Raw genomic sequence first — 13,425 nt, 5'->3', positions numbered from 1 at the left:
AAATCGAAAATCTTCACCATATTTGAAAACTAATATCATTTCATTTAACCTTAATCCTTTTTCACAACATCATTGAAATAAAAATCCATACTCATAATCTTCGATCGAAAGCCAATTCCATCATTTGAAATCGAAAATCCAAATCCTACATTATCTTCAAAGAGAAATAATGTAATCACCATTCGAAAAACCGAAAATTCAATTATCTGCTTCAAAAATTAGTGCATCCAAATAATCCTTCACCTTTTTTTAAACCTTCACAAACTAAACCAACAATGAGACTAACCATCATCACCATCGAACTCAAAACAAAAACCCATAACCCTTTTCGATCCATCATTCCTTCGATGAATCAACGACCTTTGAAAATCTAATCAGTGAAAAAAAAATTCAATTCGAAAACAATCACCATTGTATACCAATTCAATACATTGCTATTGTTGTATTGTCGATCAAATGATAGAAAAGGAAACGAGCTTGAGGGATAGGGATGATCACATCACGAGAAAGGGAGGTATCGACAAATTTTTTTGTGTGCTTCACATCCGCTTCTTTTCCTTCTTGTGGCCTAAACTTGCGATCAAGACTCCTACCAATTGTTGTGTGTCATGCGTTGCTCATCAGGAAGGAGAAAACAGAGAAGAACGAGAGAGAAAGAGTAATGCATCGATCTCAATGCGAAGGGAGGTTAGGTCGACGCGAATTGGAGTTTGACCGTTAAGCTAAACTCTAAATCAAAAAACCGTGGGGGTTTGCCGAGGTGAACGGTGGTGGTTGTGTGAATGGTGGTGGCGTCGGTGATGAATGGTGCTGATGAGGGACTAACCACGAAAAAAGTTTGAAACCATAAGGATCATTCGTATAATTTTATTTAAATAGTTAACGGGGAATGTGTTAAAAACCAACGAAAATGACTTAATAAACATGTAAGTTGTAACTTTAATGGTCTATTGTGATTTAATGATATTTTCCCAACGAAAATATGAATTTGATGGTTAATCGTTGATTTTTTTTTTTTTTTAATTTTAAATTTTAAATTTACACCGTTTTAAATAGAATTTGGCCTATTCTTTGTTTATGACATGGAATGCTATCTAATATATGTACGGCTTTGGAGCATCAAAACAACATAGATTGAGAAGTTGAGGTGTTACATGTTTACATTCAACTATAGGTACCACAAGTCCACAAGTTACATTAAATAGTAATATTATACTTTATTTATTTTGATTTTGGTTATATTTCATTTTCAACTAATTAAATGAGTACAAATCTAAAAACATGTCAAATGAGTTGAAAGTGTCAAAATGTTTCAAATCATTACAACATTTTACATAATTTATTCTAAAATATTATATTATTATTATAGAAATATAGCTTAACTAATCTAATCATATTTAAGAAATTCTTTTTTTATGAAATGATTAATTAAAATGTGCAACACTTTTTTGTGGGTTAACCCAAAGAGTACTATATAAAATCATGAGTAAATTACACGAATAGTTCCTATGATTTGGGGTAATTTGCGCGTTTGGTCTCTAACTTATTTTTTTAACTCGGAAGGTCCTTACTGTTTGTTTTTGTTACGCGCTTGGTACCTTCTATTTTGTCACGCGCTTGGTCTCTATCTTACCTAAAAAGACTATAATTTGAATAGGAAAAAATGATGAGATAGGTAGGGTAAGGTGAGGGGAGTGGGTTGAGAGTATATTTATTTAAATAAATTAAAAAATCAAGGACAAAATAATCTTTTTAGGTAAAACAGGGACCACGCGTGTCACAAAAATAAACAGTAAGGACCTTCCGAGTTAAGACCAAACGCTCAAATTACCCTAAACCATAGGGACCATTCGTGTAATTTACTCTAAAATCATCTATTTTGATTGAAATCTCATTTAACTGATAACTAATCTGTCCATTTTACGCTTGCAACCCTGATAATATCGTGTACAAATATAAAACTAACCCTACTTTCTATGTTCACCCATTGTTACCGGTTTGTATCCCAGACACAATTCACTAGAAATAGAAGCCCTGCACAACACATCATCGGTTTCCCCCATATTCAGCAATCTTTTTACACTTCCCATAAGCAAAGAACAAACACACCGCCTGGCCCCCACCAATCGCCACCTCAACCCGTCTTTAAAACCCGCTTCAAATACCAAAACTCAAAACCCACAATCCAAGTATGAAATCTTGAATGGGTATCCATTCAAGATCAACTTTCCCCTTCATCCCACCTTTTCATGTACAACCGAAAGAAAAAGAACTCTGAAAACTTCATCTTTTTGGTTCATTTTTCAACCTCCAGCTGTCAACTACTCACAAGTTCCCAGAACAGAAAGATAGTCATTAAAGAAGGAATTTGGAGATGGGTTCTTTGTTAGTTGACATGGGTGTGTGTTTTTTGGCGTTCTTCTTGTTCATTTGTGTGGATTCAAAAGGTGAGAATGGACGAGTGGTGATTGATGGTAAAAGTAGGATTGCAGAGACAGATAATGATTTTGTATGTGCAACAATGGATTGGTGGCCACCTGAGAAGTGTGATTATGGTACTTGCAGCTGGGATCATGCCTCTCTCCTCAATGTGGTATTCATCTTTTCATCCATTAGCTTATATAGTACAATTTGAAAATAAATGTTTGCGTAGCTTATTTTCAAATTGTAGTCGTTAGTCAATAGTCAAATAAACTTTTGTTAGCGGGTTCTTATAACATGATTGTAATGGATTTAAACGGGATAATTATATCATATTGATATCGGATAAGCTAATAGATATTATTAGATAACATAGTATGATTCAATACCCGTTTATCATATACAATTCAATGGATAAAGTGACCATTTTTTTTTAATATTATTAGTTGTCGTAAAATTTTATGGTATTGATCCTTTTTATTTCGACTAACAAAATAATTGTTTTTTCTTTTTAAACTGTAAATCTAATTTACTTATATTCTATTCGTAATCCAACCTATGTCCGGCTTGAATCCCCCAATTTCATTGAGCATGACACACACCATACCGATAATTGTTTAGATTAAAAAATAGTTAGATGGATATAGAGATAAAATCGTACTCCTATTTAATTCTATACATAGACAAGTAAATAAATCCAAATAAGCATCTTTAATTTTTTCTATTTTTTATTTTTGAAAAAATATCAATGGTTATAACTATTGTTTTACAAGGAAAAAAATGGTTACCGTATCTAGAAAATTCAATCATGAATGATGTATATGGGATTAAAAGTCAAAAGACCTTTAAATGGAGTTAAGTTCAATTTCATGGTTCAGGACTTCAGGTTCAATATTATGGTGGCCCGCCTTTAAAAGAAATAAGGTTATTTTGTCGAAATTTGAAAGTTATGGACTGTTTGTGAAAAAAGTCCTATACAAACTATATTTGTCTTCTTTAAAATCTTTACTCCACTAGTTAAATTGAAAATAAAGTAAAAATGCGTCACTATTGATTACAATTTGCTTGACGTGATAGTGTCATTGTTGCATATGTTAACGTTTTCATTTTGTCTTTGAAATAAAAGGAGATGTTGATTGTGGGTTTACTTGATGTCATCAAAAAAGTTAGGCCTTACGTCTCTAAAGAATCTAACCATCTGTTCTTTAAAAAAATAAATCTAATCATAATATTCGTTAAAGTAGAAAAATAAACATAACACCATTCTAACAAGGACGAACTTGTCAACTTACATATATGTCTTTGGAATATATATATATATATATATATATATATATATATATATATATATATATATATATATATATATATATATATATATATATATATATATATATATATATATATATATATATATATATATATTCAAATCAATCTAAAGCTGTTTGTGTTATATAATTATATGCAGGATCTTCACAACAAAATCTTGAAGAATGCCATTAAAGGTGAAAAGAACCAACAAGTTTTCTTTACTCTTTATAGCTTTTTTTTACAGATTGCAAAAATAAATGCAACACACTTATATTTTTTCACCATATTTTTTCTCTAACAAGGTATCATTTTTTACCACTTTATTTAAAATCTACCTAAATACAAAGTTTGTTAAATTAAATGGTTAATTAGAAAAACGCATAGTTAATGAATTGGATAACATCGCATTCGTTATAATATTGTATAAAATTAATTGTGTTTCTTTAAAAATTATGTAGCTTTTTCTCCATTAAAGATCAGATTAGGAGGCACTTTGCAAGATGATGTTATCTACCAAACCAAAAATCACCATCATGAACCCTGCAAACCCTTCGTCAAGAACACCACAGCATTATTTGGTTTCACCCAGGGATGTTTGCCTCTATCCAGATGGGATGAACTTAATAGATTCTTACAAGATACCGGGTAATCAAATTAAAAAAAATGTTTTGTTTTTTAAGTTTTCATGTTTTCAGGGGTATAATTGTCTTTTACATTCAGGGCCGTGTATACTTTTGGACTAAATGCTCTCACAGGTAAGACGGTGCTAACTAACGGTTCCACTATCGGAGCTTGGGACCCGACCAATGCCGAAGCGCTAATACGTTACACGGTTCAAAAGAACTACACAATCAATGGTTGGGAGCTCGGTATGTGAACCCACAAGCAGTAACAAATTAAGGATGAGTATAGTTCAGTTCGGTTTAGTTTAGCTTTTTGACTAAAGTCAAAACCAAACAAAATTATTTGGATTCTAACCTTAAAGAATACAACTTTGTTTGGTTGGGTTTTTTTTTTCTTTTCAAAACTATATAAATAGCAATCGAGTAAGTGAATAAATTTTGAAGCTACATGAAAGCGTGAAGAACATATTTATTGAACTCCACAATATATGATAATAAAAAAAACATATGAACCAAAGGTTTTGTGTATCCGAAGTTCTTGAAAAGGTATCTCATGGCCACAATAGGTTGAAGGTTAAGTTTCCCTTAGGACTAAGATGTAGATTTATGAGTACATTTGGGGGTGTACGAGTTAGCCATTTAAAAAATATAATAAAAAAGACATCAACATCATATTAAGATATGGTCCGGCTCGGTTTCTGGTTATGTTTTATTTTATTATTTGGTTGGGTTGCGGTTTTTTGTAACATGTTCAACTTGCAGGGAATGAGTTGAGTGGAAATGGCATTGGAACAAGTATATCATCATCTCAATATGCCAATGACACAATAACCCTAAGCAACATCGTGAACCGTATTTACAAGGGTATCAAACCGAAGCCACTTATCATTGCACCCGGGGGATTTTATGATCCAAAATGGTTCAAGGAATTCCTAGCCGATACATCCAAGACACTCAACGTGATCTCTCACCACATCTACAATCTCGGCCCTGGTAACTTTCAAATTCTTAAACAAAATTTTTTTGTTGGCACACCTGAGTTGGCCCACTTCAAGAAGTGGGCCAACTAGATGGCTAAATAAAAGTCCAATGTCCACAACCAACTATAATCTATGAAATTAAAACTCTACATTAAAACCGTAAAGACTTGAAGCTTTGACTATTTATATAAACATACCACTATCCAAAGTCGAACTAAATTAAGATTTGCAGTTAAGGGTTTGGGGTTGGCAAACTAGATGGCAGGTGTAAGAGCCCAATGCCTAGTCTAAATCCACAGTGATTACATGAATAGTCCCTATGGTTTCAGGTAATTTGCGTGTTTGATCCCTAAGAAAAAAGAAACCTTCCGAGATAAAAGATAAGTTAGCTAGTCCGAAATAAAAGATAAGTTAGCTAGGGTTCAAGCTCATAAATTACCCCAAACCATAGGGACCATTCGTGTAATTTACTCAAATTAAAACTCTCACACTGAAACTGAACCATTTTGACTATTTTTGCAACGGCTACTCTTGTGCTACTTGAAGATTGCGAGATTTGCATTTGCAAACATTAGTTCGGATAACTCAAACAGAAATTAGGGTTTAGGGTGTATGAGTTAGGAATCCGGATCACAAAAGTTCAAATTTTTACGCCATGATTCTTGCAGGTGTCGATAAAAACCTAACTGCAAAGATTCTTGATCCGTCTTATCTTGACAACGCGCATGATACGTTCAAGCAACTTGAATCGACTCTCAATACTTCCAAAAGTTCAGCAGCTGCTTGGGTTAGTGAGGCTGGTGGAGCTTATAATAGTGGTCAAGATCTTGTTACGAACGCATTTGTGTTCAGTTTCTGGTAAGCTAATTTGTACAAGTATAAATGCATAAGGTAAAACATACTAATAATGAATAACGTACGACTATTCTTTTCCCATAATATTAGGTACTTGGATCAGCTGGGGATGTCATCAGTTTATGATACAAAAACATATTGCAGACAAAGTTTGATAGGAGGAAACTATGGCTTACTTAATACCACTACCTTTGAGCCAAATCCAGACTACTACAGGTTCATAAATCATAACAAATACTAGTATTTAACTTTGACTTTTAAAATCAAACACTTTAAAAGGTCACAATTATAAAGGGATTCGTTTTTTTTTTCTAGTGCACTTCTTTGGCATCGATTAATGGGGAGAAAGGTTTTATCTACAAGATTTGTCGGGACAAAGAAGATACGTGCTTATTCACATTGTGCCAAAGAATCAGTAAGCTTTTTTTTTTTTTTTTTTTTTTTTTAATTTTATTTTATTTTTATGAATGGATGTGTGGATAAATGAAGTTTAAAAAATATTTGACAAACTGGGAAATGGAAGGAAAACGTAAAAGTGTTCAAATCAAAATAGCAATGTCATTAGATACAAAGAAATTTTCAATGCTATAATTAGGTATATTTTTTTTGTCCAAAATGCAATGTCTTTAATGTGAAAAAAAAAAGAGTATATACAATGCTGTAATTCAGTAGATTTTTAGATTTTTGAATATACAATGATTTATTAGTGAAAGCCTCATTTCCCAACATCAATATTAAATTATTCTTTTTGTATTATGTCAAAAGAAGTATTCGTACATTGCTTATCAGACTTATGACAATTTGATCGGTATTGCAGAAGGGAATATTGATCCTGCTAATGAATTTGGACAATAGCACTATTGTTGATGTAAAATTATCAGTTAACAGTACTTGGAGGCTACACAAACACAGGTCTCATGCTCATCATGATCATAAAATGAAGCATACTCGTTTAAAATCAGCACATACAAAGATACGTAAGACAAGAATAAGGACACGTGAAGAATATCATTTGACACCAAAAGATGGAAATTTGCACAGTAAAGTAATGATGTTGAATGGAAAAGAACTAAGGGTAAATTCGTCTGATGAAATACCTTCTTTGAAGCCTTTGTTTATGAATTATTCGGAGCCGATAATTGTTGCTCCTTATTCTATTGTATTTGTACATCTCCCACATTTTACTTTGTATGCTTGCAATAGTTAGTTATGGGATACATGGGTGGGGAATTGGTTCCAATCTGGTTATAGAATTTATAGAAGATTGATGATATAAGTGAATAATACATACATGTTTCTAGAATTATTTTTATTTAGGGGGTTTTTTTTTCTCCATTAAGTCATATGTTTGTCTTAATACATTGACGTTTGTTTCTTTGTTATTTTTCTACACCGAACAAAGTTTGTGAATGAGACTATATGACCATTTTTTTATCCTTACATTAGAACAATTATAGTGTTCAATCAATTTAACGTGATAAAAGTTCTAAGAAAAATGATTGAAAATAGATAAAAGATTGTTGTTATATTATCACAAAATTAAAAAAAAATAAACTATTTGTATATAATAATTCGATTTAGTTATGATTTTATTGAAACAACATTTATTAAATAATAAATTAAAATTATATAGATTCAATATATAAAGACTAAATTTTATTTTTGTAATTAGTTAATTTCGTTTTATATAAAACATGATATTACAATGGGAATAGGCCGTCGCCTTCGTATGCTATCTACTCCATATATGACCCTTTGTAGTCTATCTGAAGCAATTTTCTCTATCCACGTGAGTCTATGATAGTGTGGTGTAAGATTGTATCAGTATTTGCACCTTAATCTTAATAAAAAGCATCAGCTCAAAGAGGAGCTTACCTTTATGGGGAATGGTATCACCAACTAGCATCCTTAACCAATCAGGGGTGGTTGTCTTGAAGTAATCGCGACGACAAGGATAGTAGGCTCCAGTAGATAGCTCAAATTTAGATAGATCTCCTCCAATAACTTCTTCCTCTTTCTTGTAATTTTTGTAGTATTCAGGCTCTACTTCACCATCATCTATGTGTTGGTTAATTGATTCAAATAATCACTGCCATGTGTCTTTAATTACTGCATTAGTAGAGTCTTAAAAGTTGTTTTTTAGTTACAAAAGTCAAGAGTCTTAGTCTGTCTTTTTATCTTTTCTTTCAGTTCATGTTTTTGTTTCCTATTTAAGCTCTGTAATTTCTCAGTTTTAAATGACAGTGAAATATTATCTATTTTTCCTCTTCTTCTATTTACATACAACAGTGGTATCAGAGCTCTTCCAGGTTCTGATCTGCTTCTTTCTTTATCAAGCAAAAGAAAGGAGTAATTGAGTGAAACACCTAAGAGAGATAGCAATGGCAAGCAACAACAACAGTTCTGCAACTCAGCCTCTGATTCCAGTCTTCAAAGGAGAAAAGTATCATTTGTGGAGTCTAAAAATGAAGACTTTGTTCAAATCCTAGGAGCTTTGGGAATTGGTGGAGAATGGATACACAGAGCCAACTCCAGCACCGGCTCAACTAGATCAACCGTTGCGGGACACTCGTAAGAAGGATACAAAGGCTCTTCTATATATTCAATCGGCGTTGGATGATGAAATATTTCCTCATATTGCTGCAACATCAACATCCACGGAGGCATGGGAAATTTTGAAGCAAGAATATATGGGTGATAAAAAAGTAATCACTGTGAAACTTCAATCACTTCGTCGTGAATTTGAAACTTTGGTTATGAAAGAAAAGGAATCTGTGCAAGTATTTCTTTCTAGAGTATCTGGACTTGTCAGTCACATGAAAACTTATGGTGAAAATGTTAGTGAAGAAACAATAGTAAGCAAAGTCCTACGAAGCCTGACCAAGGAATTTAATCATGTTGTTGTCGCGATTGAAGAATCTAAGGACCTATCAACTTACACGTTTGACGAGTTGATGAGTTCTTTGATTGCACATGAAGAAAGGTTAAACAGGGGCAGCGAAAAAGGTGATGAGAAAGCATTCCAAGTAAGAGGCAATTCTTTTAAAGGCAGGCCAGAAAAATCTGGTGGTTCTTCCGGTGGTCGTGGGCAAGGAAGAGGCACTTTTCGAGGTCGTGGTCGTGGAAGAGGAAGAGGAAACTTTGCAGATCAACGTTACCAAAAGAGCAACCTGCAATGTCGGTATTGTAATAGGTCTGGACATGTTGAAGCAGATTGTTGGACCAAGCAAAAAGATGAAAATAAAGCTAACTTTACTGAAAAGGTGGAAGAAGAAGGTAGGCTATTTATGACTATGTCTACAACTACTAATGTTTCAGATCGTGTGTGGTATATAGACAGTGGATGCTCAAATCACATGTTTGGTTAAAGATCTTCATTTCGAGATCTTGATGAAACAAAGAAAAGTGAAGTCCGACTTGGGAATGACCGAAAGATTGAAGTTAAAGGCGAAGGTACAATTACTATTGAAACCATGCAAGGTAATACTAAAGTTCTTCATGATGTTCAATTTGTACCAAGTTTAGCATACAACTTACTGAGTGTTGGACAGCTAATGAGAAGTGGACATCGTGTAGTATTTGATGATGACACGTGTTCCATAATTAACAAGAAATCTGGGCAGCCTATGGCAATTGTCCAAATGACTCAAAATCAAGTGTTCCCTCTCGATGTTACAAAAAATTATAAAGCCTTAACAGTTAGTTGTGATAATGAGGCCAGGCTTTGGCATCTACGATATGGGCATTTGAATGTAAATGGGCTGAGATTGCTAAGCAGAAAGGAGATGGTTTTCGGGCTGCCAAATATTGGTGAAGTTGGTTTTTGTGAGGGGTGTGTTTATGGAAAACAAAGCAGAAAGTCGTTTCCCGTTGCAAGTTCTTGGAGAGCTTCAAATTGCCTACAACGTGTACATGTTGACTTGTGTGGTCCTATGAAAGTTGAGACATTTAGCGGAAGTCGGTATTTTTTCTTGCTTACTGATGATTTCAGTCGTATGAGTTGGGTTTATTTCCTAAAACTCAAGTCAGAAGCCTTTGAGTGTTTCAAGAATTTCAAAGCACTTATGGAGAAACAGAGTGGAAGGAACATCAAGACTCTCAGAACTGATCGTGGTGGCGAGTTTTTATCTAATGAGTTTAATGATTTTTGTGATAAAAATGGCATTTACAGGCAATTAACAGCACCTGAAACACCCCAACAAAACAGGGTAGCAGAGAGGAAAAATAGAACAATAGAAGAAATGGAAAGAAGAGTGCTGAAAGCGAAGGGACTGTCTGATCAGTTTTGGGGAGAGGCTGTTGCAACTGCCGTGTATATTCTAAATATCTCTCCAACTAGAGCTGTTATGAATCGCACACCATATGAAGCTTGGACAGGTAGAAAACCCACAGTAAGCCACTTAAAAGTCTTTGGTTGTGTAGCATATACTTTGGTAAATTCTCGTTCAAAACTTGATGAAAAATCTCTAAAATGTATTTTCATTGGGTATAGTCCTCAATCCAAAGCATATCGTTTATATAACCCTCTTAGTGGCAAAGTGATAATAAGCAGGAATGTTGAGTTTAATGAAGAAGCAAGGTGGATACCTAATACCCAAAAAGAAAGAGATCAGGTTATAAACTTTAAAGATGTACCATCCACAAGTTCAGGAGATAATGCAGAAATACCCCAGGGTGATCAAGGTTCTTCAAGTTCATATTCTTCAAGTTCAGATTCAGATAATGACAATTCATCAAATAATCCACCACCGAGAGACACTTATGATGATACACCCAAGAAGTTCAAATTCGTGGCTGATGTTTACAACTCCTGTACATTTGCCTTGTATGCAACAGATCCAACCGATTATGAAGAAGTTGTTCAGCAACTTGAGTGGCAAAAAGCTATGAAAGAAGAAATACAAGCCATTGAAAGAAACTCAACATGGGAGTTGGTTGATGTTCCAAAAGACAAGAATGTTGTAGGACTTAAATGGGTATATCGAACAAAGTATAATGCTGATGGAAGTCTTCAAAAACATAAAGCTCGTCTTGTTGCGAAAGGGTATTCACAAGAATACGGTATAGACTATGAGGAAACATTTTCCCCTGTGGCTAGATTCGAGACAGTTAGAATAATTATAGCATTGGCTGCACAATTTCAACTACCTGTTTTTCAATTTGATGTGAAGTCCGCCTTCTTGAATGGTGAGTTAAGTGAAGAAGTGTATGTAGCTCAACCTCAAGGATTTGTTGTTAAAGATGCTAAAAATAAAGCCTACAAGTTGTGAAAGGCTTTGTACGGTTTGAAGCAAGCTCCACGTGCGTGGTACAGTAAGATTGATTCTTTCTTTCAAGAAAATGGATTCAAAAGAAGTGAGAATGAACCCACTCTTTACCTTAAGCAACAAGGTAATCGAGAATTCTTGTTAGTCTGTCTTTACGTGGATGATATCATCTATATGGGAACATCTAAGTCCTTAATTGATGATTTTAAATCTTGCATGATGAGCACATTTGAGATGATAGATTTAGGGTTGTTAAAATATTTTCTTGGGCTTGAAGTGCTGCAAAGAAAAGATGGAATTTTTGTATGTCAAAAGAAGTATGCTACGGACCTGCTCAAAAAGTTCAATGTGACTGGTGGTAAAGTATCAACAACACCAATGAACATCAATGAGAAGCTACAACATGAAGATGGATCCAATAAAACAAACTCAAGTGTGTTTAGAAGTCTAGTTGGTGGTCTGAACTACCTGACACATAGTAGACCGGACATTTCTTTTCCTGTTAGCGTAGTATCAAGGTTTCTTCACAACCCTACAAAATTGCATCTTGGTGCAGCCAAGAGGATTCTTCATTATGTAGCAGGTACCAAGAATTATAGCATCTGGTATTCAAGAGTTTCTGAATTTAGGCTGGTTGGCTTTAGCGATAGTGATTGGGCTGGGTGCGTAGATGATCGCAAAAGCACATCAGGCAATGTTTTCAGCTTTGGTTCCGGAGCTGTAACATGGAGTTCTAAGAAGCAAGATACAGTGGCTCTATCGTCATCAGAAGCTGAGTACATAGCAGCAAACGCAGCAGCTCGACAAGCCTTATGGCTGCGAAAAGTTCTTATTGATTTGTGTGTTGAGTAAGAAGATGCAACAGAGGTATTTTGTGACAACAGATCAACCATTGCAATGGCCAAGAACCCTGCTTTCCATGCTCGTACGAAGCATATAGATGTGCATTACCATTTTATTCGCAAATTGATCACTGATGGAAAGATTAAACTGAGTTTTTGTGGAACAAATGAGCAGACAGCAGATATATTCACTAAATCTCTTCCTCAAGCCAAACATGAGTTCTTTAGAATGCAGCTCGGAGTATGCAACTTTGAATCAAGGGGGAGTGTTGGTTAATTGATTCAAATAACCACTGCCATGTGTCTTTAATTACTGCATTAGTAGAGTCTTAAAAGTTGTTTTTCAGTTACAAAAGTCAAGAGTCTTAGTCTGCCTTTTTATCTTTCTTTCAGTTCATGTTTTTGTTTCCTATTTAAGCTCTGTAATTTCTCAGTTTTAAATGGCAGTGAAATATTATCTATTTTTCCTCTTCTTCTATTTACATACAACACTATGACCACAAGGCTGGCACCACATCTACTTACCATCCATCCATCCCCCACAATGATGGACACATTGATCTCATTATACCATATTCATACAGCACCTGGTCAAACAAATTGCAGAAATATCAAATTATTAATATATTAATCAGTTTTCTGGTGGTAAAACGTGGTTTTTTGTGTGCTAATCATGCATGCGGAGAGAGAGAACGATACCTTTATATGCCAACTATATCTCATGACATCACTACTTGTGAGGTCCATCTTAGTATCGTGATATGCTTTGATCCATTTCATATGTCCCAAATCTGCTTCATCAAGCTTTGCTAACGGAACCAATTTGAAAAAGCCTTGAATTTCAAACAAGTTTTTACATAATAGATATTCAAATTTTCGCAATGTAAACCGACCTGATTCAAATGTTATTTTCTCCAATGAAGAACACCAAGATGTATACAACTCTTCTAGCATACTTGGGAGACATAGGAGGGACTTTATATCTTGACAATTACTCACATTGAGTACCCGGAGCATTTTATGATTAGTGTAATTGGTCAAGTGCATTAATGGATTGCTGCCAAAATTTATGTGATTGTAAGAGGATGGCAGATGTTTACTTAAAAACCATGGATCATCATGGCTT

At 34.3% G+C, this 13,425-nt stretch overlaps 2 protein-coding genes across 2 annotated transcripts; both read left to right on the top strand.

Moving 5' to 3' along the window:
• Positions 1–2,164: 2,164 nt before the first annotated feature.
• LOC111882268 (heparanase-like protein 3) lies at positions 2,165–7,493 on the top strand. The gene is made up of 9 exons (XM_023878620.3): positions 2,165–2,593; positions 3,890–3,926; positions 4,191–4,377; positions 4,453–4,601; positions 5,118–5,348; positions 6,004–6,193; positions 6,281–6,406; positions 6,506–6,605; positions 7,008–7,493. Exons 1-9 carry the CDS (start codon positions 2,375–2,377, stop codon positions 7,395–7,397), a joined length of 1,629 nt encoding a protein of 542 aa, XP_023734388.1. The 5' UTR covers positions 2,165–2,374; the 3' UTR covers positions 7,398–7,493.
• Positions 7,494–11,631: 4,138 nt separating this feature from the next.
• On the top strand, positions 11,632–12,309 carry LOC111882240 (secreted RxLR effector protein 161-like). Its single transcript, XM_023878597.2, has one exon. The coding sequence runs from the start codon at positions 11,632–11,634 to the stop codon at positions 12,307–12,309; it is 678 nt and encodes a 225-aa protein (XP_023734365.2).
• Positions 12,310–13,425: the final 1,116 nt, after the last annotated feature.

This window comes from Lactuca sativa, chromosome 7 (genome assembly GCF_002870075.4).
Source record: "Lactuca sativa cultivar Salinas chromosome 7, Lsat_Salinas_v11, whole genome shotgun sequence".
NCBI classification, from domain to species: Eukaryota; Viridiplantae; Streptophyta; class Magnoliopsida; order Asterales; family Asteraceae; genus Lactuca; species Lactuca sativa.
This window is presented reverse-complemented; position numbering and strand designations above follow the sequence as displayed.

Coding starts and splice junctions, on each gene's coding strand:
- LOC111882268 (XM_023878620.3), top strand. CDS start 2,375: ATGGGTTCTTTGTTAGTTGACATGGGTGTGTGTTTTTTGGCGTTCTTC. Junction 5,349..6,003: donor CATCTACAATCTCGGCCCTG/GTAACTTTCAAA, acceptor TGATTCTTGCAG/GTGTCGATAAAAACCTAACT. Junction 6,407..6,505: donor CCAAATCCAGACTACTACAG/GTTCATAAATCA, acceptor TTTTTTTTCTAG/TGCACTTCTTTGGCATCGAT.
- LOC111882240 (XM_023878597.2), top strand. CDS start 11,632: ATGGGAACATCTAAGTCCTTAATTGATGATTTTAAATCTTGCATGATG.